This window comes from Lissotriton vulgaris, chromosome 6, assembly GCF_964263255.1.
Source record: "Lissotriton vulgaris chromosome 6, aLisVul1.2, whole genome shotgun sequence".
NCBI lineage: Eukaryota > Metazoa > Chordata > Amphibia > Caudata > Salamandridae > Lissotriton > Lissotriton vulgaris.
This window is the reverse complement of record NC_141694.1, coordinates 911,501,220-911,526,158: the sequence shown is the minus strand read 5'-3', so window position 1 is coordinate 911,526,158 and position 24,939 is coordinate 911,501,220. Positions and strand designations below refer to the sequence as shown.

At 47.7% G+C, this 24,939-nt stretch overlaps 1 protein-coding gene across 3 annotated transcripts in view; it reads right to left on the bottom strand.

Annotated features, from left to right (window-relative positions):
- LOC147708150 (fumarate hydratase, mitochondrial-like) overlaps positions 1-24,939 on the bottom strand; it is a 394,996-nt gene that overhangs the window by 216,571 nt on the left and 153,486 nt on the right. For all 3 annotated transcript variants that reach the window (XM_086926903.1, XM_086926904.1, XM_086926905.1), the window contains one exon: positions 7,352-7,517. In XM_086926903.1, the coding sequence (XP_086783029.1) occupies positions 7,352-7,517 (166 nt within the window). The remainder of the gene's footprint in view (positions 1-7,351; positions 7,518-24,939) is intronic.

The following is a 24,939-nucleotide window of genomic DNA, read 5'->3' as shown; positions in this document are numbered from 1 at the left end:
TGGGAATAAAATAAAATATTCATGGGGTTGAGCTCAGCCTTTGGTCAGGTGATAGTAAAGGCGATCATGTCAAGGTGGAATCAAACATCACGCCTAAGTGTGGATACGTGGCAAAAGGTGTGCCTTTATCGCAGATCTAAAAAGACAGGGCGACGTCTCCGTTCATAGATATAGGGCTACTTACCGCTAAGCGCTTGATTACTAAAAGGAGACGTCTGGAGCCCCCGCCACTGGAAGCATTGTACCACTCGCTCACAAACTGGGCGCAAGCAGAGAGCAAGGCTTTTCGGCGTGAGGACACCCTGGGACTGCGCAAAATCCCAATAGCAAGCGTGTGGGATGCAGTATTCCAGGACCTCTGAGACACCTTGAGGGAACCTCAAGCTCCTCGCTCTGATCCTGGGGGGACGCCGACGACAGCGGGCGACGGCGCACAGCAGACACATTCACAAGACAACAGCCAATCTATAGGATAGACCCCAAATCCCAGTTCCCTTCACACATGAGCAGGTGGACTACCAAAGTAGGGTAGGGTGATTGCTGATAATGGAGAACGGAAGCACCAGGGACCTTTGTTGGGCACGTTCAAAGTTAACACCCCATTATCGTCCCCCCTCATCGTCTCCTGCTCCCTACCTCTACCCCATCCCTTCCTACCTATCCAATTCCACTAATCCCCAATATGCAGTGTACGTACGGGTTGAACGACAACAGAGGCAAAAATTATTAGTCTCTATCTGCGTAGAGATCTTGGGCAACAGGCGAGATGCAAACACCCCAACAGTTCACAGTATACTGAAACTACAAATATGTACTAATCTGTTGGTTAGATTTAAATTGCAATGGTTATGTACTCAAAAATGCCTATAAAGATTGTACATGCAAATGTATTACCCTATGTTAACCTACAAAACGAATGAAGACATGTAAACAAAAAAAATGTGGGATCAGTGAAGGGAGAGGACACGTTATGAGATGCAATTAAATCCACAATAATAGAAATGTATATTAGTGCGCATGCAGGAATACTTAAAGATCTCCGAGGACCACTCAAAATGACTGACCAAAAGCTGCAGAGGCTTGAGGAAGCGGAAACCCTAGCGAGGTTAGAGAACAAATCACACAATATAATGACATGGCAGAAAGGGAAGTGCGCTACATGACCAGATGATATGTGACTATGGCCAATGGGGAGGGAGGACGGCCAGGTGGCATACTCGCTGCTAAGTTACGGCCAGCTAGTGGACATAAGCGTAATAAAGATAGCTGATGGAGATCGAAGTGATCAGTATGACACAACTGGGTTTCTTAGAACATTTTCTGAGTTTTCGAAGAATCTATATGCTTCTAAGGTATCTCCCATTGAAGGCAACTTTAAGGCCTATCTAGAAGACATAACCCTAGCGTGGTCGTCTAGCAGGCAACTGGAATATCTATTGTAGCCCATTGAAGTAGAGGAGGTGACTGAGTCTATTTGAACATTTCCCATTGGATGAGCGCCAGGGCAAGATGGCTTAAATAGCGAATTCTAAAAAGAGTTGGCAGACATACTGGCTCCTCATCTTCTGAGGGTATACACAGAGGCAAATACAAAGCAGACGCCACATCTACCACTTCGCGAGGCTCTTGTGATAGCTCTACTGAAACCAGATAAACGGCCTGACCATTTAGGAATAATAGCCACTAGACTGCAAACTCTGTTGCCAAACATTGTCCTACCAGATCAATCTGGGGTTCATACCAGAGTGATCAACAGCGCATAACTTACAGACCATCTTTGCATTACTACACCAGATCTAGTGGCGGCTGTACTTTTAGATGCCGCCAAAGCCTTCGACTCAATAGAATGGCCCTATATCTTCACCACTTTTAGCACACTTGGGAATTCTGGAGATGGGTACATCTGTTGTAGACCACCCCGGTTGCTCAAGTATGGATCAATGGACACGTCAGACCTACTGCACATACACTGAGGTATGTGACACGGATGTCCGCAATCCTATTACCTGCTCCTGGAATCGCTCGCCTGTAAAATTCACCAACGACATAAGAGCGCGGCACTGAGATTCCACCAGAGACCAATTGGCATCTCTCTATATGCGGACGACATGGTCCTATATGTCCGAATCCCTACACAAAACCTAACAACGCTACTTAGGGAAGACATTAGATTTGAGGGACACTCTAGACTGGGCATTAACTGGTTCAAATAGGTAATATTGCAGCTGACATGGTCTACGATGCCACATGCACTGGATTACCCATTGAAGTGGAGCACAGACTCAGTGAAATATCTAGGGGTGTGGATACACAGACACTGAAAAGGTGATACGCGAGAACTATGAGAGCGCATTGGACAATCTGGAAAATCAAGTTCAAAGGTGGATAAAGATGCCATTCTACCTAGCTGGTAGAGTGGAACTTATGAAAATGGTTATAGTGCCCCACTTTCTATATCTATCCAGTCACATACCAATAGTCCTGCCGAAATCTTTTTTCAAAACGCTACATGCCCATCTGATCACATTAGCTTGGGCAGACAGACAGCCATGCATCAAGTGAGACACTATGACACTCCCATACGAACAGCGAGGATTTGAAGTGCCTGATACGCACTATTATCTCTGCGCCCAAGCACAGTATACACACTACTGGTACCACGCACACACATAGTTGCTTCACCTGGCAGTTGAGGAGGGGGTTACACACCTGATAACACACAGACACGTATTGACATACAAGCGTCCGGCTGCAAGCTGCACTGAAATAAACACGATTCACTGCACAACTGCTGCCTGAAGAGCACAACGAACGAGAGCCCACAAGCTCCCGTTGTATGTCCCCGCAAAACACAAGAAGCGAGTGCGTTGGACCTATTTTAACAGGTTGGGTTGGTGACGATGGGAGATATATATACCAGGAAGGGCGATTTATTGACCAGTCAGACTTATATGTAAACAACACGAAACCGATTTTTACATTTGCATACCTTTGTCTCCGATCTACTGTAAAAGTGTTATTCCCTACATTTACGGAGGAACTTCCCGCACTAAATGCCTTGCAGACACTATTAGTCACCACTTCTCGTAGACACCTGGTAACTAGACTCGACAACACAGCAGAAAGGGACAGACCAACGCCAGAACCACCACGTTGACCCGCTGGAACACCTCCCTAGATCCACTAATATCGTTGGATGATCGGGGGTTTTGCTGTACATTGACAGGAGTGCTAACTTAAATTGTAATTTACGTATTATCCATTTCAAATACCTACAGCAAAAGTAGAACACAACACTTACATTATTTCACTATGGGCTGCAGGGGATGCAAGCTCCTCTAGATGCGGGATGGCTGAATTGGATTTTCTGCACCTGGACTGGGACTTTGGTCCGGTGCATGAATACTGGGAAAGGGTGGTGCAAGCCCTCAGGGATAGGACGTCGGACCAAGTTTCCTGTACCCCAAGATGTGCCTGTTGGGGCTGGTCAAAACCATACAACCAGCTAACCAAGTTGACAGCGATCGCATTATTACTAGCCAAGAGGCGTGAGGCAATGAACTGGGGTAAGCGGGTTGCACCAAACATCTGAAGTTAGATAATGGACATGACCTATTGTAAATCAACTCTTGAGACATATGTGGAGGAGCTACCATCGTCCTTGCGACCTAGAGATATATGGGGTCCACTAACGTACTTCCTGTTGAATAATCCAGCTCTGGAGCTACACTTGATGTAATGGTCTACTGAGTTGAGGGCAATATTTTAAGTAACCCTATTGGCGGAAAGTGTATTAGCTACTTAATTGTTTGTTGTATATGTTTGTGATGACAGCTTAAGATATGGCATTCTGTACTGAACTTGAAAAGCCAAATTTAAAATTTTTTTAAATCTTCCTGGCTATTAAAAATCTTTTTATCCACAAAGAGTATTTTGCAGACTGGTCCCTGGACTGTACCTTTTCTACAAATTTCTATGAGAAGTTTTTACTTCTAATGTATGAAATGGGAGGCCTCTGATCCCTACTTAGAATTATATTGCTTTTGTGCTGAGGCACGCTTCGAACATTTTTGGTACTACTTGCCTTCCTTCCTGTCCCATTTTATGATAGAAACAGACATTATAACTCTTGTGGCACTCACAGTGGCATTATGGCCAGAGTCTACCAGGTCCACTACCAGCATTAAAACTGCGGCCTGCACTAAATGGTCTTGGACTAGGCTATTTGTGAAGGCAGGTAAGGCTAGGCTTTACTCATTAGAGCTATCCCTGTTGGGAAGCACTCATCTTGCCACTGACGCTAGAATCAAAATTTGGTGTACAACTGTGAAGATTATGGCAAACTAAATTAATGGCTATATTCCCAGGACACTATACATTGAAGCATCGAGTTTAGTTACCACACCCACAAACAAGGAAGCAAGGCCAGAATCAGGAGTATAATCCATAACACTTTGTGGCATTTCAGGAATTGTGAATGGAAAGAGGAAGGTACATGCGCAGAGCAAGAGGTTCCCCGACCTCCAGACCCAGCATTAGCAGCCAGATTCATCAAGCACAATGCGCTCGCAAAAGGGCCAGATTCTGAGAATCTGGCCCTTTGCGAGTGCAATTTTTGCATTTGGGATTCATCATCCCAAATGCAAAAATCGCTAATAAAGAATTCGCAAATTTGCGAGGATTAGCATATAAGGAATCTCTATTAGAGATTCCTTAAATGCTATTCATGAAACATTTAAAAATAGCGAATTCGCAATTTAGGAGCGCTATTTACCACGAAGTCAAACCTCGTGGTAAATAGCGAAAACTTAGAAAAATGCATTTAAATGCATTTTTCTAAGTTGAATGTTACACACACACATGTCCTTTGGACATGTGTGTGCACAACATCAGTGTAAATTCACATTTCAGGGGTGCTACAGGGTGTCCTTTGGACACCCCTGGCACCCTTGAAATCGCATCCTTATTTGCCTTTAGACCCATAGGAATGAATGGGGAGTTATTCCTTATTTGCGATTAGCAATTTGCTAATCGCAAATAAGGAGGCTGTAGGAATCGCAATTTATTTTGCAAGTCCTTAATAGCGATTCCTTAATAATCGCTATTAAGGACTCGCAAATCGGGACTTTGATGAATCTAGCTGTAGGTCATTTGCCAGTTGTGCCACATTAGAGGCTGTGATCTATGCTACACTTTAGAATAATTGCATGCATACTGGCACTGTGCACCTTTCAACTGTTTTACCCACTGCCTAATATAAGTCACTGCGAAGGACGCCGTACACTATGACCACTAAGCTGATTTCTTTTACCTTTTTGATTTTTTACCACTTTTCTTATTATCACATTTTCTGACATCTAGCACTAATGCAATTATAGCAATTGTTTGCCGCCTGATAGTTGCAGACCAAGCACATGTCCTCATGCTTGCATCTCTCCCATAATGCTCTATAACCAGGATGCATCCACTCACCAAGAGTTCTTAAGTCTCATTCCTTCCTCTACACTCGAATACTGTCCCATGAAATGCAGATATCACTCATTCCTCACTCACTCACTAGACCCTTACACAGTCTGCCAAAATGCGATATTGTGGGGAGGGAGGGGCCTAGGGGTGGGAGTCATAACGGTGAACTTTAAAATCTAGTCTGTAGCCCAGTGTTTAGGTCTCATTGGTGACCAAGGCCCAGAACTGGGAGATGGAGAACATGCTGCCAACAAGAATGGCATAAAAGGTAATAGACATTCATGAAGAGCTCACCATCACAAAGTGACTTCCAGAAGAAAGTAGCAGAAGGAACTGAGATTTTGAACAGCAGCCTCATTTGATGTTCCTAGTAACTGGTGAAAGGTACGATTCCAGAACGGTGCGTTGTTGATTGCATAAGATTGATGGCCGTGAGTGAGTACATTTGCCTCAAGCTGGTTAAGGGTTTTATCTGCAGGCTTGGGAAGAAGCTGTTGTGGGTAAACAGTAGTCAATCACCGTTTTCAATATCTCCTCAATGAATAAAGAGGACTTTACTTATGTAAGACTTCCCATACTGAGTATCGAAGTTATCCCATTGCAGGTTATTTGTTACTGCATATTGTGTGTTCTCCAACTTAGCCCAATACACGCTCTACAGACTCCTTGAACACCTTTGGCTCCAGCGAGTCTCTCTCCATCTCCATAGCCTCCCGCCAACTCACTTTTTTTTGTCTGAATTTTTTCTCTAACTGTTCTGTTTGCTGAACAGCCTATAAGGGGAGGACAGCCTGGCTTTAAGAAACACTGGAAGCCATTTAGAATTTTTTATTGTCTTTCTTGGGCTAAATTCAGTTTCGTGGGTGTGCATGACTATCTTCCCGCCATTTTCACATATATATCCCCCTTACAAATACATTTATTAAATATCTGTGATTTATGATTTTTCTAGCTCTTCTTACGTATTAAGAAAGCAGCTCTCAAACAGGACCTCTTGTGCCTAAGGGTCTAAATCTGGACCCTTCTGTTGTAGTCCATGTTGTCAGCTCTCCTAAGTTACTGGGGTCGAAGCCATGGCCTCTACAGTCAAATGTTTCATCCAAGTTCTCTCACTTACAAGGAAATTGTGTATTGTGTCTCTGATCGGAGGGTCTTGATCAGGGAGCACCAGCAGTGAGAGGCTCTATTACAACCTGAACATTGTTAAGATATTTCTCAGTGTCAATCAGCTGTAAGTTTCTCAGTTATGGTCCAGGTGATGAGATGTTCCAATAAAGAGGTTGGCGTGCAAGTAAGGACCCTCAAAAATGAGGGTGTTCGCCAGGGCTCCTTAAATGTGAGAACTTCTGCGCAGTGCTCAAGTAGCCATGAGGTGTTGTGCAGCATTTTACAAAAACAAACCTAGAAATAAAGTATGTTATCTGTGTCGGGGTCCCTCGGAAATGAGGATACGAGCAAAGTGCCTCATGGAAATTATCTGCACGAAGCTTAGTGACTGCATGGCACACATCTTAAAATGATTCCTGTACCTATTACAATGTGGTGTGTTACAAACTGACTACACACCCACAACTTCAGACTGTCAAAGTTTTTAAATATTTAAATTAATATTTTTCAATTATTTTGAACTGACATAAAGCGCAGGATACTTTGTACACTGCCCCTGCACCCCAAACAAGATTGTGCCTCCCAGTGGCTCAAAGGTTTGTACTTTCTTAATCTCAAATAGGACATTTATAAATATTTAACAATCAGTTACAAAACAACTTTTAAAGGGAAACGTTTTTCCATGATTTTGAAACAACTGTATTTGCCTTTCCATGTTGCAGGTGTGAGAGGGGAGAGAACAAGGCAGCCATAAATCAATTTCGGCCACAAGCCTTACCGGTGAGGACAGCCACTTTCGCAGCAACCTTTTCTGCAAAGCCAATCCTCGTATTTAGTCCAGTGCCAACCGCAGTGCCACCCGCTGCCAGTTCATACACTCGTGGCATGGCAGCTTTTATCCTAGCTACGCTGTATTTCATCTGTTGTACATAGCCACTAAATTCCTTTAATAAAAACAAATATGAATTAAAAAGAGAACATTTAAACAAATGAAAAGTACAGTTAATTCTGGCTCCTGTTAAACTTGATATTGCAAGACTTTCATGGGCTAATTCTTTGGCAATTATTAGCAACGAAAAACAAGACATATTACGCAATGTGCAAACTATTTGATGAGTATGCACTTTGCCAGCAGAGATTAGACAAACAGTGTCCACGTGTTGCAATCTATTTTTTGTAATCATTAACAAATATGCAGATAGACTTGGACTTCTGACTTAACCTGCAAAAAAAAAAAAACAACACATTCTCAAAGGATATTTTTTATTAAAAATGGCTCGACCCAGTACAATCTACAAATCAAAAGTATTGTGCAGCGTATTCCCTAGGCACATAGCCCTTTAAATAAATATGAAGAGGTACATAAACAAATAAAATATTGCGAAACCGTGTTATTTCCAATATTTTAAAATATATATTTTATTGGGGTTTTAGAACGAGCATTTAATATTAAACACATTTTCATTGTGATTTCAACAGTACACTTACATTATATCCATTCCGTGTGATTTCGAGTATAACAAATCTCAATAGTACCATATTTAATATCAAAGTTGCAATAGACTACAATTGATCTCAAGTATCAAAGAATTGAGAAAAACGATTCTATCACACGTTTATTATGATTGATAATATTTATGGCTATACAAGCCACAGGGCTTTAAGTGGGCCGAGTCTAAGACCCGAACAGATTCCGTTCGAGCTCTATATTGACGCCCTTAATTTTACTAGCAAAAGACTGATTTATTTCTCAATAATGTTTGTAAATACCTTTAAGTGTTACAGCAAACAAATTATGGACGGAATGCTGACAATGCAAACATTCTCCCCCAGTCAGTGGTCTGGTGAGCAAAACAATGACGGATTTAACCCAGATCTCTTGACTGGGGTGAATGTTTTGATTTGTTCTGCATTCCGTCCATCAATTGTGTGTCTTTTGCTTTCTCTCTCAAAGTGCGCCAGGTATGCCCAGACATGGGTCCTGGGCTCACTGTGCCACTGGAATCAAGCTATCCTGGCTGATGAGGGGTGAAACCCCGAAACCGGTCCTAGGATGCTTGTTTCGGGTTCAGGGAGGACCTAGCTTGGCAGTTCGGGCTGGACTGTTCCCATGAGGCACAAGGGCAAGACTGATTTGCATATGGCCAGGTCTAAACTGGGGTGGCACAGTAAGCAAAAGAATGATGGATTTAACCCAGATCCCTTGACTGGGGGTGAATGTTTTAATTTGTTCTGCATTCTGTCCATCAATTGTTTTTTGTTTGTTGCTGTAATAACTTTAAGTTATTCCATCACAGTGATGCAATCCCTGTTTACATTTCACATTTTATTTAATCTTGCATCCCCTTTCTTTCAAGCTTTTGTAATCGTAATTGTGTTTATCTAGCGCTTACTTCCACTGACAAGGAGATGAATCACTTTTTGGCAAGTAGCACGTTACTTCGGAACCCAAAGGACTAGTGGTAGATTAAGTACAGAGAAATATAAGTGGTTACTTTGAGCAGTGGGCATGTCAGTCTATTAATTTGGATGAATAGGATAAGGGAGGAATAGAAAAGGGAAAGAGTCTAGAAAGGGTTATTTATTGGATTATAGTAGTAAGATGAAGTTTGAGATCAGTCAAACGAGGAACAGAGGCAGGAAGACTCTGGAAAGCGTTATTTGGAGATCATAGTAAAATGAAAGTTTGGGATTAGTCAAAGCAGGGACACAGGAGAGAAGAGTCTAGGAGGTGTTATTTGGAAGACAATAGTAGTAACATGAGGTTGCGGTGAGTGGGGCGTGGCCAAGTCGACCACGATGGCGGACTCATCTCCGTAGTGCTCTGCTTGGCAGCCCACGCATTAATGAAGTTCAGGATTCCCTAATGCCATAATCCAGTGAGGAAACCCCATGCTGGAAGGACGGTGCCCCGGGGGGGGGGGGGTGACCCGGTACGCTCGTTTGAGAGGCGGAGTCGTGGATTGCCGCTCTATGGGCGACATTAGCGGCACGGCTGGTCTCTGCAAAACGGCGGGCCCGCCGTAATTCAGCACCCGGGCTGCATCGGAGAAAGGAGCGGGGCTTGTGAGGCCGCCCCTCGATCCTGCGGGGCCCTGAAATGCGGGTGGATCAGCTGGAGCGGCGAAGAACTGCCTGAAGCTGAAGGTGAGAGCTGCGGGAGCGCTGGAGGGGACTGGGCAGATCGGGCCCAGTTGGCGGCGGGGAGAGAATGTCCAGAGCACTCCCCAGCGCGGCAGGCCAACTACCAGCCTACGGGCTGCGACGGGGAGGGGAAAAGAGCACCCAGCGGCCCGGACACATTTCCGATGCAGGCTGAGCCATGTGAGCAACACCAGGCAGAGGAAACAATAAAAGTACCTGCGTGCCATTTTGGGGGCCTGCGCTCCCTTGCATGGCGGGCCGGCCAGAGAGACACTGCGGTCGGCTGGCACTCGGAGCAGGCTCAGCAATGGCGCCCCCCTCCCAGCACGGCACCGGGACTCGAGGTGCGCGAGGGACGGGGGGCATCACCCGAGTGTGGCGACAGCCGGGCCCCGGAGAGTTACATGACAGCTGGGGGCAGCCTGGAACAGATTCCCCGCCCCTCACCGATTAATGTATAACTGCGGGGAGTATTACATATAGGCCCCCGCATGCCACCCACATTGCTTTTTCACGACACCAGGACAGTACTGGAGACACAATAATAAGAGGGGGCAGAAAGGCGACAGAGAAAACGCAAACCTGCACCATACCTAGGTGACCACGAGGCATCCTGTAGGAGGAGGGCCCGACAGCCTGGGCGACGCGCCGGTTACCCGCCTGGCTCATGAGAGCTCCCAAGAGCGCGGACCAGGGCCCAGACTCTGATAACTGGAGGCGCAGCAGAGGGCCCTCACTGACTCACTAATTTGCAGTACCAACACAATAGGCAACATCGAGCTATTACGCGATAGTGCTCGCTGGCATCCCCCCCCCGCACTGGATACCCCCCAGATTCCCTGTGGCATTCTGGTGGCTACCCCCCACTGAAACCTTTGAGGGGCATTAGCAGACCCGTTGACCTAGTCTCAAAGCAGCGGGTTTCGGCAAGTCAGAAATACTCCTACAGGACTTCCACCCAGGATACCAGTCTGAGCGGGAGCACCATTGACCCCCCCCCCGTATCGTGCTTCCAAGCCACCCTGACCGTTAACGGCAACGGACACAACCCAGTGGGGAGCGTTCCTGGCACTCGGCCCCCGGGGCGAGCTCGGGTGTCGCAGGGAAGTGAAAGTAAGAGAACGGCTGTGGACCGACAGGAGAAGGGCTGGAGGAGGGGCGATAGACCCCTGGGCAGAGGACAATCATCCGACCGCCAACTGTCCCGATCTACACCAGTGGATGCAGGTGAACAGCGACTCTGCCGGGTGCCTCCGTAACGCGCAGCCCCTGCACCCCACAAAGAACCCCTAACAGATGCGGAATATCACAATTGATGGAGATGATCTCTGCAGGGATCAGTCCGAACAAGAGTGGCAACGGCCCCACAAAAGGCACTGACTGCGGCGGTCTGCCAAACCCACGGCATGAAACAAAACACGCCCGTGGACCCTGCTACCAGAGGGTACCAAGTAGCACAAGCACTATGGGTCGCCAACACGCAATAGGAACAACACATTCCTCAGGACAGCAGAGAGTAACCTCCCCTGACCACAATGGCGCCTGGTCTGATGGAGAGCCACCCCAGTCGGTGTCCATTTCCGAAAAACTCAACAAAGTCTTAGCGGCCATAGAGCACTCCAGAGTCACCATGGAAAACAGATTTGGCGACCTGGCCATGGACCTCAACCTGCTTCGTGACGACCATAGAAAACTGGCAGACAAGGTCCACCAAGGGGAAAAGACTCTGAACGAAATGGAACCACAAGTACGGCAACAGCAATCAGTCTTGAAAGACCTACAGGCTCGGATAAAGACACTGGAGAGCAAAACCGATGACCTTGAAGACGCTCACGAAGGAGTAATATCCGTATCATGAATCTTCCGGAAGGCGTGGAGAGGATGAACCCGATCGGCTATATCACGACATGGATCACAACGTTCACGCAGGCAGCAGACTTGATCCCCTACTTCTCGGTGGAGAGAGCGCACCGGGTCCCGGCCCGAAAACTGAAACCGGGTCTCCCACCTTGCCCCTTTCTGCTGAAGCTCCTCCACTACCAAGATAGGGACACCATCCTTCGAGCAGCCCGCCAGCATAGGAAGTTTAGGGTGGAAGACAAACAGGTCATGCTGTTCCCCGACTACTCCTGAGCCGTTCAGCAGCAAAGAGCCACCTTCCTTGAAGTTAAACGCGTCCTGCGCCAAAGAACATACAATATGCTCTATTGTTCCCCACTCGCCTAAAAATAATCCACAAAGATGCAACGCACTTCTTCAAGGATCCTGCCGAAGCACGGGCCTGGGTAGATCAGCATATGGCGGCCCCGGGACACTCCAGAAGCTTGCAGGACCGCCGCCCGAGTAACCGTCCACGGAGCCCATTTAAGAAAGTCACCCTCACGCAGCTTCACACACAAACAAACCCCACTACAAACAACTCCCCAGAACTGGAGCAAATTATAAACTAACGCAGGAGAGCGCTACAAGAAGCAACGAAAATGAAATCAACAGGAGGGAGTTCAGAAGGAGACACAGGCCCGCACCTGTTCAGCTCGGAAGAGGAAGATGGCAGCGACGCACGCACGGCACGTGGAGGCTCAATAACTCCCCCGATTGTAACTCCTCAAACGGCGGACACACTATTATAATGGACCTAATACCAAGAGAGGCACGGTCAACAGAAGCTTAAATCCACACAACGAAACCCACTGTCACGACACTGCCTTACTCAGAAGCACCAATGCTGCAAGCGCTCACCGCGGGGCGCCATAACCGGTGCCAAGAGGAGACTGCGGTGGGCGGCGACGATCAGAAACTGCATCATTGGGTAAACTCTACTACACAGTCTACAAGCATGCGGCGGCAGTGGTAGCACCCAGCGGAGATGCACAACCACCCCCCTTAACAACGAACTAAAGTATGTATATGGACTATAGTTTGGACGTATCGCTTCGCACAATAGGTCCCCTGAGTTGTGAATGTAGCCCATTGTTTACTGTTGCCCCTTCCCTTTCCCTACTTCCTAAGACTTCCATAAAGGAGCGAAGACACGGACATGTAGGACATCGAGGGTATGTGAGGGACTGGCGATGTGCTGAGGGGGGGGGGGGGGGGGGGGGGAGTTCCGGGCGGGGAGGCTGCCCTCTAAAGAGAACTTTGGACTAAATAAAGGACAGGCTGGCACACAAGATACCGAACACAGATATAACATTTCTCACATTGAACGTAAGGGGTATGCACACAGCCAGCAAGCGCTACAACATCTATGCATACATAAAAAGGCAGCACGCGCAGATAGCCCTGCTGTAAGAGACACGTCTGACATCCACAGAGGTAGAGCGCTTGCATAAAAGATGGCGCGGCATAATATGTGCCACAACCTATTCCGCGTTTGCCAGAGGCACACTAATCTGGATTAGACTGGGGTACCATTAGGGGAACAGTCACGGTTGGTGGACAAAGAAGGACGATACTCACTGCTAACAGGGCTGTTAGAGGGTCAACCACTTAATAGGAAGCATATATGCACCGAACATAGAGCAAGAACAATATTGGGGCGCCTCTCAGGAATGCTGGCTCAACACACACTAGTCCCATGGCTCCTGGGAGGGGATTATACCTGCGCCCTGGATGTTAACCTGGACAGATCCCACCCTCCACCACCACATTCACCTACGCACAGAAACTGAACACTTTCGGCATTGGGTGGGGCATTGGTAGACGCCTGGAGGGCAGAGAACCCAATCACACGGATGAACTCCTTTAATTCTATCCCTCACAACCGCCAAGTTAGACTAGACAGATTTCTGTGTTCCACAACGCTTCTCCCCAAAGTAAAGTATACAGACTACCTGGGCAGAGGGGTCTCAGACCATGACGCACACATACTCACTCTTAGATGGACACCGCCTCACCCTCCGGTACCAACATGGAAGCTGCCACGGGAGTGCCTCACGGATCAGGCATTGCGCCAAACACATGGGGATCACATACAAGAATACTTTACGCTGAACACCGGCACAGCATCCTCCACATTAGTAGAGTGGGATGCATTCAAAGTCGAAGCCCAGGGGCATTGCATCCAATAAATAGTGGGCATACGGAAAACATCGGAGAGTGCATTACTGAAGGCAGAATCACGACTGGCAGAGCTACAGAAAGATTGCGATAGAGGGGTAGCCGCCCCAGCCCAAGTTGCACATGCTAAAACAGTACACGCTGAAACCCTGCGCGATCTCCGTAAATATAACTTTAGGACCTGTGCAACCAAGGTACACAGGGAGGGTAACAGAACCGGGACGCTGTTAGCTTGGTTAGTAAAACAAGACTCAGAAATGAAACCAATTACAATAATTAAGGACAAAGAAGGGAATCCTAAACACTCTCAGGTAGACATACTGCAGGTGTTCCAGGGCTTTTACTCTGAAACTAATAAATCTCCGGCACAAACACAACACCAAGTACTGACTCATTTCCTAAGCCCATCAACCATGCCCAGCATCTCCTCTGCAGACCAAAAGGAACTAGACGCAAAAATCAAACCCCAGGACATAACACGTGCAATTAGGACACTGGCTCGCAATGGATGGGTTCCCATCAGAGTACTACAGCACCTTTGTAACCCAGCTGGTGCCCAGGCTGGCTGCCATGTTTGACGACGCGCTGACCAGAGGAGAGCTCCCACGCTCACTCAGCAAGTCGCCTTTAGTAACGTTTCCGAAACCACAGAGACCCAACATTACCTGCGTCCTATAGACCAATTGCTCTGCTGAATGCGGACTGCAAAATTTTAGGTAAGATACTGGCGGATCGCTATAGTCAAATCCTACCAGCGCTGGTACACCCAGATCAATGTGGGTTTGTCCCAAAGCGCAACACCTCGCAGAACTTGCGTAGGCTGTTCCACATCCAGGACCAGGTAAAAGATAGTTTTCCACGGGCAGCATGCCTGATTTTGGACCTGGAAAAGGCCTTTGATACCTTATTATGGCCGCATCTGTTTGCAGTCCTCCAGAAGGTAAATGTAGGTCCTATCCTGCGGACGTACAAGGAACTTCTCTATAGGGGTCTCCCCTCCAGAGTCAGAATAGGCAAACTAATATCCGAGCCCTTTCCAGTAGAACGGGGGACAAGGCAGGGATGCCCTCTGTCTCCCCTTCTTTTCGCCCTGGCAGTGGAACCCTTAGCGATACAACAAAAAAGGGAGGAGGGAGAATGGGGAATCCCAATAGCCGATTCCGTACATTGTGTATCGATATACGCGGTTATCTCCTGATCTACGTCCGAGATATTACCAGTTACCTCACTCTAATATGGTCGACGCTGCAAGAATTTGAAGCGACCTCTGGTCTCAAAATAAACTGGGACAAATATACGATCTTCCCGCTTAGCCCCCATTTGACGCCTCTAGACATCATAGTGAGAACCCAGCGTATAGCCTGGAGCACCATGGCTCCCCGTTATTTCTCCTACCGGCCTGTATGAAGGGAACCACCGAAAAACATTGGCCGGGCTGCGAACGGCGGTAAATTTTTGGAAACCGTTGCCCCTGGCTCCCATTGGACGTGTAGCCCTCACGAAAATGATTATGGTCCCGAGATTGATATATCATTTCACAAACCTCCCGGTCGTACCGCCGCGCTCCTTTTTTAGGGAACTGGATACGTTGCTAACAACACTGATTTGGGGAGATAGGCGACATTGGATAGCCCTAAACACGCTACAATTGCCCACAACCGGAGGGGGCTTGGGAGCTCCATCGTTTGAGGCGTGCTTCCTCGCGGCACAACTCCAATAGCTATCTCATTGGGTGGCGGAGCGCCATATAGGAGAAACAATTACTGATGAAGGCCGCTTACCCCTTCCGGCAATCCGGAGACTATTGTTGCCAGGGACCAAACCCTCCCGTACTTATCTCCTGCAGGTTTCTGTAACCCGCAGATATAGGATGCGAATAAACGCATGTCGAAGGACACGGCCCTATATTCCCTGTTGCTCCCACTGGCGGGTTTCCCACGGAGGGATAAATATTATACTGCAGAGGCTCTCCAAACTTAGACGGACCACGATGTAACTGAGGTGGAGTCCCTGTTTGCAGAGGGGCAGTTAAGGACATACGCTCACTTGACGGAACAGCACGACTTACCACCTGGGCAATTCCTTACACACAGGCAAATATTAGATAGTGGTTGACGCTACAGGGATCTTTGGGAGGGGGAACCCCCGACACACCCGTGTCTTACACACGATCCTTCGTATGGGTATAGGTAGACACCTAATCACTTGACACTACAAAGCGATTCGAGAGCTGGTTAACGACCCACTAGACCCGTTACAGCACACATGGGAGGATGAGATAGGTCGCGCATTGCATGATAAAGAATGGGGGAAAGCGCTGGAATACCCCAAAAAAGGTGTCTAGGATCGCGCGTTTCAACAACATACAGTATAATATTCTACACCGAGCATATCTAACTCCACACCGGCTACACCGATTTTACCCCGACACGCAATTTGCTTGCCCCCACTGTCAAGCCAAGGAGGCAGGTTTTAAACATGGTTCTGGGACTGCCCGGTACTCCGGCAGTACTGGGACAAGGTACAACAGACACTCCAAGGGATGACTGATCTCTCGAACACATCCGTTGTCAAAAGAAAACCGATAAGTTGCAATGGCGTTTCGTGTCCCTGGCTTGCTTCTCGCGAAGAGAGGAATAGCCAAGCATTAGCGAGCCCCAGCGGGGCCTCCAGTGGAGGCATGGGTGGGTGCTATGAAAAAAATGGGGAGCAGCAGAGAAAGAGGCACTCAGACGACGAAGTGAAAGGGACACGCAAACATCCAGTCTCTGTGGAATGGGCACAGATGCTTTTTCAGTTTATACAGGAAACGACAACGGTGGGGACTCCAGACGCCTCGCAACCACAATCTCCACGGCCATCCCTGCTCCTCATAGCACAGGTACCGGATCCCCCGGAACAACTTTATAACATTTATCATCAACGCAATATCTAAGACAGTTTAGACACGCTCCTATGCGGTCCTGCAGACCGTCCCTCACTTCCCCCTTGAGCACGCATTGACATGATAGCAGACAATCACAGCCAGTCAAGACACTTCACACCGCGAAGCTTCCTCCGATATCTCCTATTTTCCCCTCACACCTGATCTTCCCCCACAGTTCACAGGTTTGTTTTGCCCCTTTGATTCGATTTTGAAACTAAATCACCCGTCAAGGAATACATTCCTGAATCCTTTGATAACTTACATGGGTAAAGTAGAGGGGAAAACACCAACTCACACCCCCAGGATACATGCCGAACGGGACACCGCATGACATATTACAACATGCCATGTCAAGCTGGAGGATGACTTCCAGAGAGATGTAAGTCAGCCTACCCAAGTTGTGTTGACATGATAAAAGCAAAGAATTCATCAAATACCCGTAATTATATGTTATGGCAATGATGCAACAACAACCTGTACTAGGAAATGTGAAAATCTTAATAAACAAATTTAAACAAAAAAAAAATGAGGTTGCGGTGAGTCAAGAAGGGATAGTGGAGAGGGGAGTCTAGAAAGGGTTATTTGAGAGATCACAGTAGTAGAATGAGGTTTGGGAAGAGTTAAGGAGGGAAGAGTCAAGGAAGGGTTATTAGGGATGTCAATCAATCAGTGTGTATCCAGTCACTTAGTTGCTACGCTCAGTCGAAAAGCCAGGTCATAAGTCTTTTCCTGAAGTCAGCCAGGGGAGGTGGTGTCAGGAGTTGAAGGGGAAGGCCATTGCAGGACTTGGAGGCGAGGTAGGAGAAGGAACAGCCTCCACTGTGGCTTCGGTAGACCCACGGTGTTTGTGAGAGGGCGACAGAGGAGTGAAGGCGACTAGAAGGTTGGTGGAAGTTCAGGCGGTGGTTGATGTATGCTCGCCCTTGGTTGTCGAGGGCTTTGTAGGCATGCGTCAACATCTTGAATTGGCATCTTTTGTGGATAGAGAGCCAGTGGAGGTTCCTGAGGTGGGGGTGATGAGAGTCCATTTGGGTAGTTTGAGGAAGAGTCGGGCCGCAGAGTTCTGTACTGTCTGCAGTCTACTCATGAGTTGAGTGGTGGTTCCTACGTACAGCACTTTGCCGTAGTCCAGCCAGCTGGTTGATTAGGTTTTGAGTGACGGTTTCCCTCATGTTGATGGGGAGCCATTTGAAGATTCTTCTTTAGGAGAATGTGTACAGTATAGAAGCAGACCAAGGAGACAGCGTTTATCTGTTTCATGGTGAGTTTGTTGTCTAGGATGTTGCCAAGGTTGCAAGCGTGGTCTGTGGGAGTGGGACAGAGTTTGGTGGGCCACCAGGTGTAGATCCACTGGGAGGTATTGCTTCTGAAGTTCAGCACATCGGTGGGGTCAGTGTTGAGCTTCAGAAGGTTGATCTTCATCCAGTCGGCGACATTCTTCATGCAGTTGTAGAAGTCGGTCTTCGTGGTGGAGGGGACTGCTAAGAGGATGAGCTGGATGTCAGCGTAGGAGATGTTCAGATCATGGGATCTTACGATGTTGGCTAGAGGTGTCATGTAGGTGTTGAAGAGGGTGGAGCTGAGGAATGCCACAGTTGGTGCTCTTTGGAACAGAGGTGAAGGGTGGTAGGCAGATTCTCCACGTTCATCAATTGAGGAAAGATGCAATCCATCGGAGGCAGTCTCCCTGGATTCCAATGTGGTGCAGTAGATTGATGACTGCGCGGTGGGATACGTTATCAAATTCTGGGGAGAGGTCAAGGAGGATCAAGGCCGCAGATTCTCCCCTACCAAGGAGGGTGCATATGTCTTATGGGGCAGCAATCAGGGCGGTTTCAGTGCTGTGGTTGGCACCGAAACAGGATTGAGAGGTGCTGAGCAGACCATTTCTCTCTAGGTGATCAATGAGCAAACTGATGATGGACTTTTTGAGGACTTTTGCAGGGAATAGGAGTAATGAGGTGAGGCACTAATTTTGCAGCTCGCTGGTGTTGGCAGAGGGTTTCTTGAAGAGAGTTCAGACTTCTGCTTATTTCCTTGCATTGAGGAAAGTGGCTATGGAGATGGAGGAGTGGAGGGTGGTGTTGAGTCGGCAGCTGATCTCCTTGCGTCCAAGGTTGAAAAGTTGGTAAGGGCAATGGTCCATGGGTGCTCCCGAGTGGATAGAGTTCATGATGTCAGTGGTATTGTGTGTGATGAGCTGGTCCCGTGCTGTCAGCAGATGGTCGGGGTAGCGTCCATTGGAGTGAGGAGGCTGCAGAGGTCGGTGGGTTGGGGTTTGTGTAGATGGTGGATATCTTGTTGTGGAAATGGTTTGCTAAAGAGTCGCAGAGATCCTGTGACCGGGGGAGGGGGGTGTTTGTGCTTGCCGTCGGGCAGGAGAACTCTCAGACGATGCTGTAAAGAGCTCTTTGGTTGGCCCTTGTTTCGATGCAGTTTGCTAGGGCATCTTTTTTGCATCTTTAAGGCATTGGTGGTATTGGTTGAGGGCTGATTTGCAGGTTGTTCAGTCTGTGGTGCCTTTGCTGGTGCACCGTCTTCTTTCCAGTTGTTTTCGGCTGCGTTTCATTGTCTTGAGTTTTGGTATATACCAGTTGGCTTGTTTGGTGGATCTGCAAGTCTTGGCTGGTTTGAGGAAGGTGACTCAGTCGGCGCTGTTGGTGATCCAGGTAGTGAAGCTCTGGACAACCTGTTGCAGGTTGGTTGCGGGGTCGGGTTGGGTGCTGTTGAGTGCAATGCTCACAACAGAACCGTCCGAAAAGAAACAACTCTAAAGGGAGACACCGTTCTTGCTAAAATCGACATCCACTGACCACTTAGGCTGCATATTAAATGAACCCTAAATGCTAAGACCTAATGCGGAGAGGCATATCTTATTCACCCACTCTTGAAATTTTCGTTCCGTTGGACTGCTATCATGGAATGGCGACCCGCTTAGGAACAATCACGCTCCTATACTTTCATGTTCACATTTAAAGGGAAATTAGGAACCGATTGGCAAGGAATCTCTGGGCCTCCCCGTTGGGGGTCTAGAGTACCATCTGCTGCGACAGATGCTCCAGTTTCAAGGCTATTTACAACAAGGGGTGGTGAGGGACAGGGTCTCTGAATAAAGCAGAAAACTCTCACCCAATCAAGAGATCAGGGCTAGATCCAACACCGTTTTTTAGCTCACTGCACCATCCCAGTTTCAGAACCTGGCTGTATGCAAATTAGTCTGTCCCTGGCCCAGTGTATCATGGGAACAGGGCAAACCAAACTACACAAGCCAATTCTTTCACTGGGAAGGAAACAAGCTCCCGGGGACCGGTTTCTGGCATTACAGCCGTCTTCGGCCCGGTTTGCTTGAATCCTGATGGTGCAATGAGCAAGGGACTCATGTCTGAGTATACCCTTCCACGCTTAGGGTGGACAAAAATATTTACAACAAGGGGTGGTGAGGGACAGGGTCTCTGAATAAAGCAGAAAACTCTCACCCAGTCAAGAGATCAGGGCTAGATCCAACACCGTTTTTTAGCTCACTGCACCATCCCAGTTTCAGAACCTGGCTGTATGCAAATTAGTCTGTCCCCGGCCCAGTGTATCATGGGAACAGGGCAAACCAAACTACACAAGCCAATTCTTTCACTGGGAAGGAAACAAGCTCCCGGGGACCGGTTTCTGGCATTACAGCCGTCTTCGGCCCGGTTTGCTTGAATCCTGATGGTGCAATGAGCAAGGGACTCATGTCTGAGTATACCCTTCCACGCTTAGGGTGGACAAAAATATTTACAACAAGGGGTGGTGAGGGGCAGGGTCTCTGAATAAAGCAGAAAACTCTCACCCAGTCAAGAGATCAGGGCTAGATCCAACACCGTTTTTTAGCTCACTGCACCATCCCAGTTTCAGAACCTGGCTGTATGCAAATTAGTCTGTCCCTGGCCCAGTGTATCATGGGAACAGGGCAAACCAAACTACACAAGCCAATTCTTTCACTGGGAAGGAAACAAGCTCCCGGGGACCGGTTTCTGGCATTACAGCCGTCTTCGGCCCGGTTTGCTTGAATCCTGATGGTGCAATGAGCAAGGGACTCATGTCTGAGTATACCCTTCCACGCTTAGGGTGGACAAAAATATTTACAACAAGGGGTGGTGAGGGACAGGGTCTCTGAATAAAGCAGAAAACTCTCACCCAGTCAAGAGATCAGGGCTAGATCCAACACCGTTTTTTAGCTCACTGCACCATCCCAGTTTCAGAACCTGGCTGTATGCAAATTAGTCTGTCCCTGGCCCAGTGTATCATGGGAACAGGGCAAACCAAACTACACAAGCCAATTCTTTCACTGGGAAGGAAACAAGCTCCCGGGGACCGGTTTCTGGCATTACAGCCGTCTTCGGCCCGGTTTGCTTGAATCCTGATGGTGCAATGAGCAAGGGACTCATGTCTGAGTATACCCTTCCACGCTTAGGGTGGACAAAAATATTTACAAGGGGTGGTGAGGGGCAGGGTCTCTGAATAAAGCAGAAAACTCTCACCCAGTCAAGAGATCAGGGCTAGATCCAACACCGTTTTTTAGCTCACTGCACCATCCCAGTTTCAGAACCTGGCTGTATGCAAATTAGTCTGTCCCTGGCCCAGTGTATCATGGGAACAGGGCAAACCAAACTACACAAGCCAATTCTTTCACTGGGAAGGAAACAAGCTCCCGGGGACCGGTTTCTGGCATTACAGCCGTCTTCGGCCCGGTTTGCTTGAATCCTGATGGTGCAATGAGCAAGGGACTCATGTCTGAGTATACCCTTCCACGCTTAGGGTGGACAAAAATATTTACAACAAGGGGTGGTGAGGGACAGGGTCTCTGAATAAAGCAGAAAACTCTCACCCAGTCAAGAGATCAGGGCTAGATCCAACACCGTTTTTTAGCTCACTGCACCATCCCAGTTTCAGAACCTGGCTGTATGCAAATTAGTCTGTCCCCGGCCCAGTGTATCATGGGAACAGGGCAAACCAAACTACACAAGCCAATTCTTTCACTGGGAAGGAAACAAGCTCCCGGGGACCGGTTTCTGGCATTACAGCCGTCTTCGGCCCGGTTTGCTTGAATCCTGATGGTGCAATGAGCAAGGGACTCATGTCTGAGTATACCCTTCCACGCTTAGGGTGGACAAAAATATTTACAACAAGGGGTGGTGAGGGGCAGGGTCTCTGAATAAAGCAGAAAACTCTCACCCAGTCAAGAGATCAGGGCTAGATCCAACACCGTTTTTTAGCTCACTGCACCATCCCAGTTTCAGAACCTGGCTGTATGCAAATTAGTCTGTCCCTGGCCCAGTGTATCATGGGAACAGGGCAAACCAAACTACACAAGCCAATTCTTTCACTGGGAAGGAAACAAGCTCCCGGGGACCGGTTTCTGGCATTACAGCCGTCTTCGGCCCGGTTTGCTTGAATCCTGATGGTGCAATGAGCAAGGGACTCATGTCTGAGTATACCCTTCCACGCTTAGGGTGGACAAAAATATTTACAACAAGGGGTGGTGAGGGACAGGGTCTCTGAATAAAGCAGAAAACTCTCACCCAGTCAAGAGATCAGGGCTAGATCCAACACCGTTTTTTAGCTCACTGCACCATCCCAGTTTCAGAACCTGGCTGTATGCAAATTAGTCTGTCCCTGGCCCAGTGTATCATGGGAACAGGGCAAACCAAACTACACAAGCCAATTCTTTCACTGGGAAGGAAACAAGCTCCCGGGGACCGGTTTCTGGCATTACAGCCGTCTTCGGCCCGGTTTGCTTGAATCCTGATGGTGCAATGAGCAAGGGACTCATGTCTGAGTATACCCTTCCACGCTTAGGGTGGACAAAAATATTTACAAGGGGTGGTGAGGGGCAGGGTCTCTGAATAAAGCAGAAAACTCTCACCCAGTCAAGAGATCAGGGCTAGATCCAACACCGTTTTTTAGCTCACTGCACCATCCCAGTTTCAGAACCTGGCTGTATGCAAATTAGTCTGTCCCTGGCCCAGTGTATCATGGGAACAGGGCAAACCAAACTACACAAGCCAATTCTTTCACTGGGAAGGAAACAAGCTCCCGGGGACCGGTTTCTGGCATTACAGCCGTCTTCGGCCCGGTTTGCTTGAATCCTGATGGTGCAATGAGCAAGGGAGTTTCAAGGCAGTATTGGGATGGGGGTTTCTTTCCAGTGGCAAAAATATTTTTGTTTCTACGGTTAATTGTACACAGAAGCACAGTTCTGACCCCATATGCACAACGACAGGTGGATGTCATAAAGCTGTGGTTCCCAAACTGTGCACCGTGGCTCCATGGGGAGCCGTCAAACCTATCCAGGAGAGCCACGCACCAAGCACTTTAATGCATTAACTGTTGAAGGGTCTGTTGGCTTCAGTTAAACTAATTAGACTTAAACGCATGATGTCGATGATTTGTAATTGACACGCCTAAAGCTGTAAATGTAGTGCGTAATTGATGGCATGTCAACGGAGTTAACCTCCATATTTCACTGGATCCCCACGTTCCAACACTACCAAAGTAAGCGGAAGATGCCTGATTAAATTTTGTTAGACTCGTTAATAATTTTGTTTTTTTCCCAAATGCATTTTACACAAATGCAAGTTAATAGGAAAGTACAGTTGTCCTATCTAATAAACACACTAAGTATTATTAAGTATTGACATTTGTACTTGAACCATAGGTATTTCCAGTACACATTTCTTTCAGAACACACACTTCTAAACAGGCCTGCTCTCTCCTTGAGCACAGGGATGTAAAACACCATATATGGCATAATGGCAACATTTGGAAGTGAGAAAGAGGGACGTTTAAAAAAAATCTGAGGATTTCATTTTACTTGCATTGATTTGGAGGCAATTTTAGGGAGGAGACAGCAAAAATAAAGCTGTTTGTAGTTTAAAAGATTGTGAGTCACCCTGCTGATACAGGTGTAGAAATGGAAGTGCATGCAAATATTCATCAAGTGCAGTTGAAATATTTAATGTAATTCCCCAAATGACATTGCCCACTCTGGCAATGGGTCCTACATGCATAGGGGTGCTATCTTGCACTGAAAGTGGGATACAAAAGTTTGAGTGGGTACTAAAAAAAAGCATCAGCAAAGAAGGGTAATTAGGAATATTTTATTAGAGGCGCCGCCTTAGTAATTGACAACACCCAGCGTATTTGATCATAAAACATTATCAGCTTCAGCCCAATTATTTTCAGAAAGAAAAATGCAAGTACTCCCAAGGCAGGGCTTACACCCCCCCTCCCCCTCACCCCCGCCCCAAATCCTCCAAGAAAATTAACTTTGGGGAGCCACAGGTCAAAAAAGTTTGGGAACCACTGCCATAAAGATTGGGGATGAATAGTTCGACAAATCAGGCCCCGTTGGGGGTACTCACAATCGTGAGCTGGAATGTTAGAGTGATATTAAATAAAATCAAGCAGGGGGATGTTTTACGGCAGGCCAAAAGATATGCAGCGGACGTCCTCTTCCAACAGGAGATGCATCTGCTTGGTAATAAAACTCCCTGTCTGGACAGATTTGGGAATCATGCAGTTTACCAACCGGGTTCACCAGAGGTTCTCGGGGTACAGCTATAATAGTACATCAAAGGGTCCCCTATGTTCACACTAAGCAATGCTGGATCCAGGAGGGCGCTACACTATTGTATTAGGAACACTGTACAGCGAACACATCACCATTGGCAGCATATATGTCCCTCACCCCCTCAGGAATATCTTTATCGAACAGATTACACGGCTGTGGGTGAGCTCCCTGAAGATATGACACTGTTGGGGAGACAGGAACAACATGATGGCCCCAATTGGCAGGCGACAAGACCCGGGGAGGGCAGACGAAGGGGGGGAGAATCCAACTACATCTCCTTGCCACTACATTGGAATGGGCAGACATCCGGCGAGACTTTCACTCGGAAGTACAAGGATGCACATAAATGTTTGCAGTTCATGGGTCCCTGTCCAAACTGGACCACATCTTTAAACTGGGTCATTGTGTCCCCCGGGTCTCATACACGTCTCACTTACCGCGGGGCTATCGGATCACCCCCGGTCTTATGTAAGCTCAGCACTTGGGCCCAAAAAACACCTTCAGATGGCGCATGTCTAAATGGCACCTCCGAGATCCAGAGTATCGGGAGACCATATTGAGGACAGTGTCAGATTATCTGGCGGAGAATGGGACCTCGGCCCCATCCCAAGTTATTTTATGGGAAGCACTC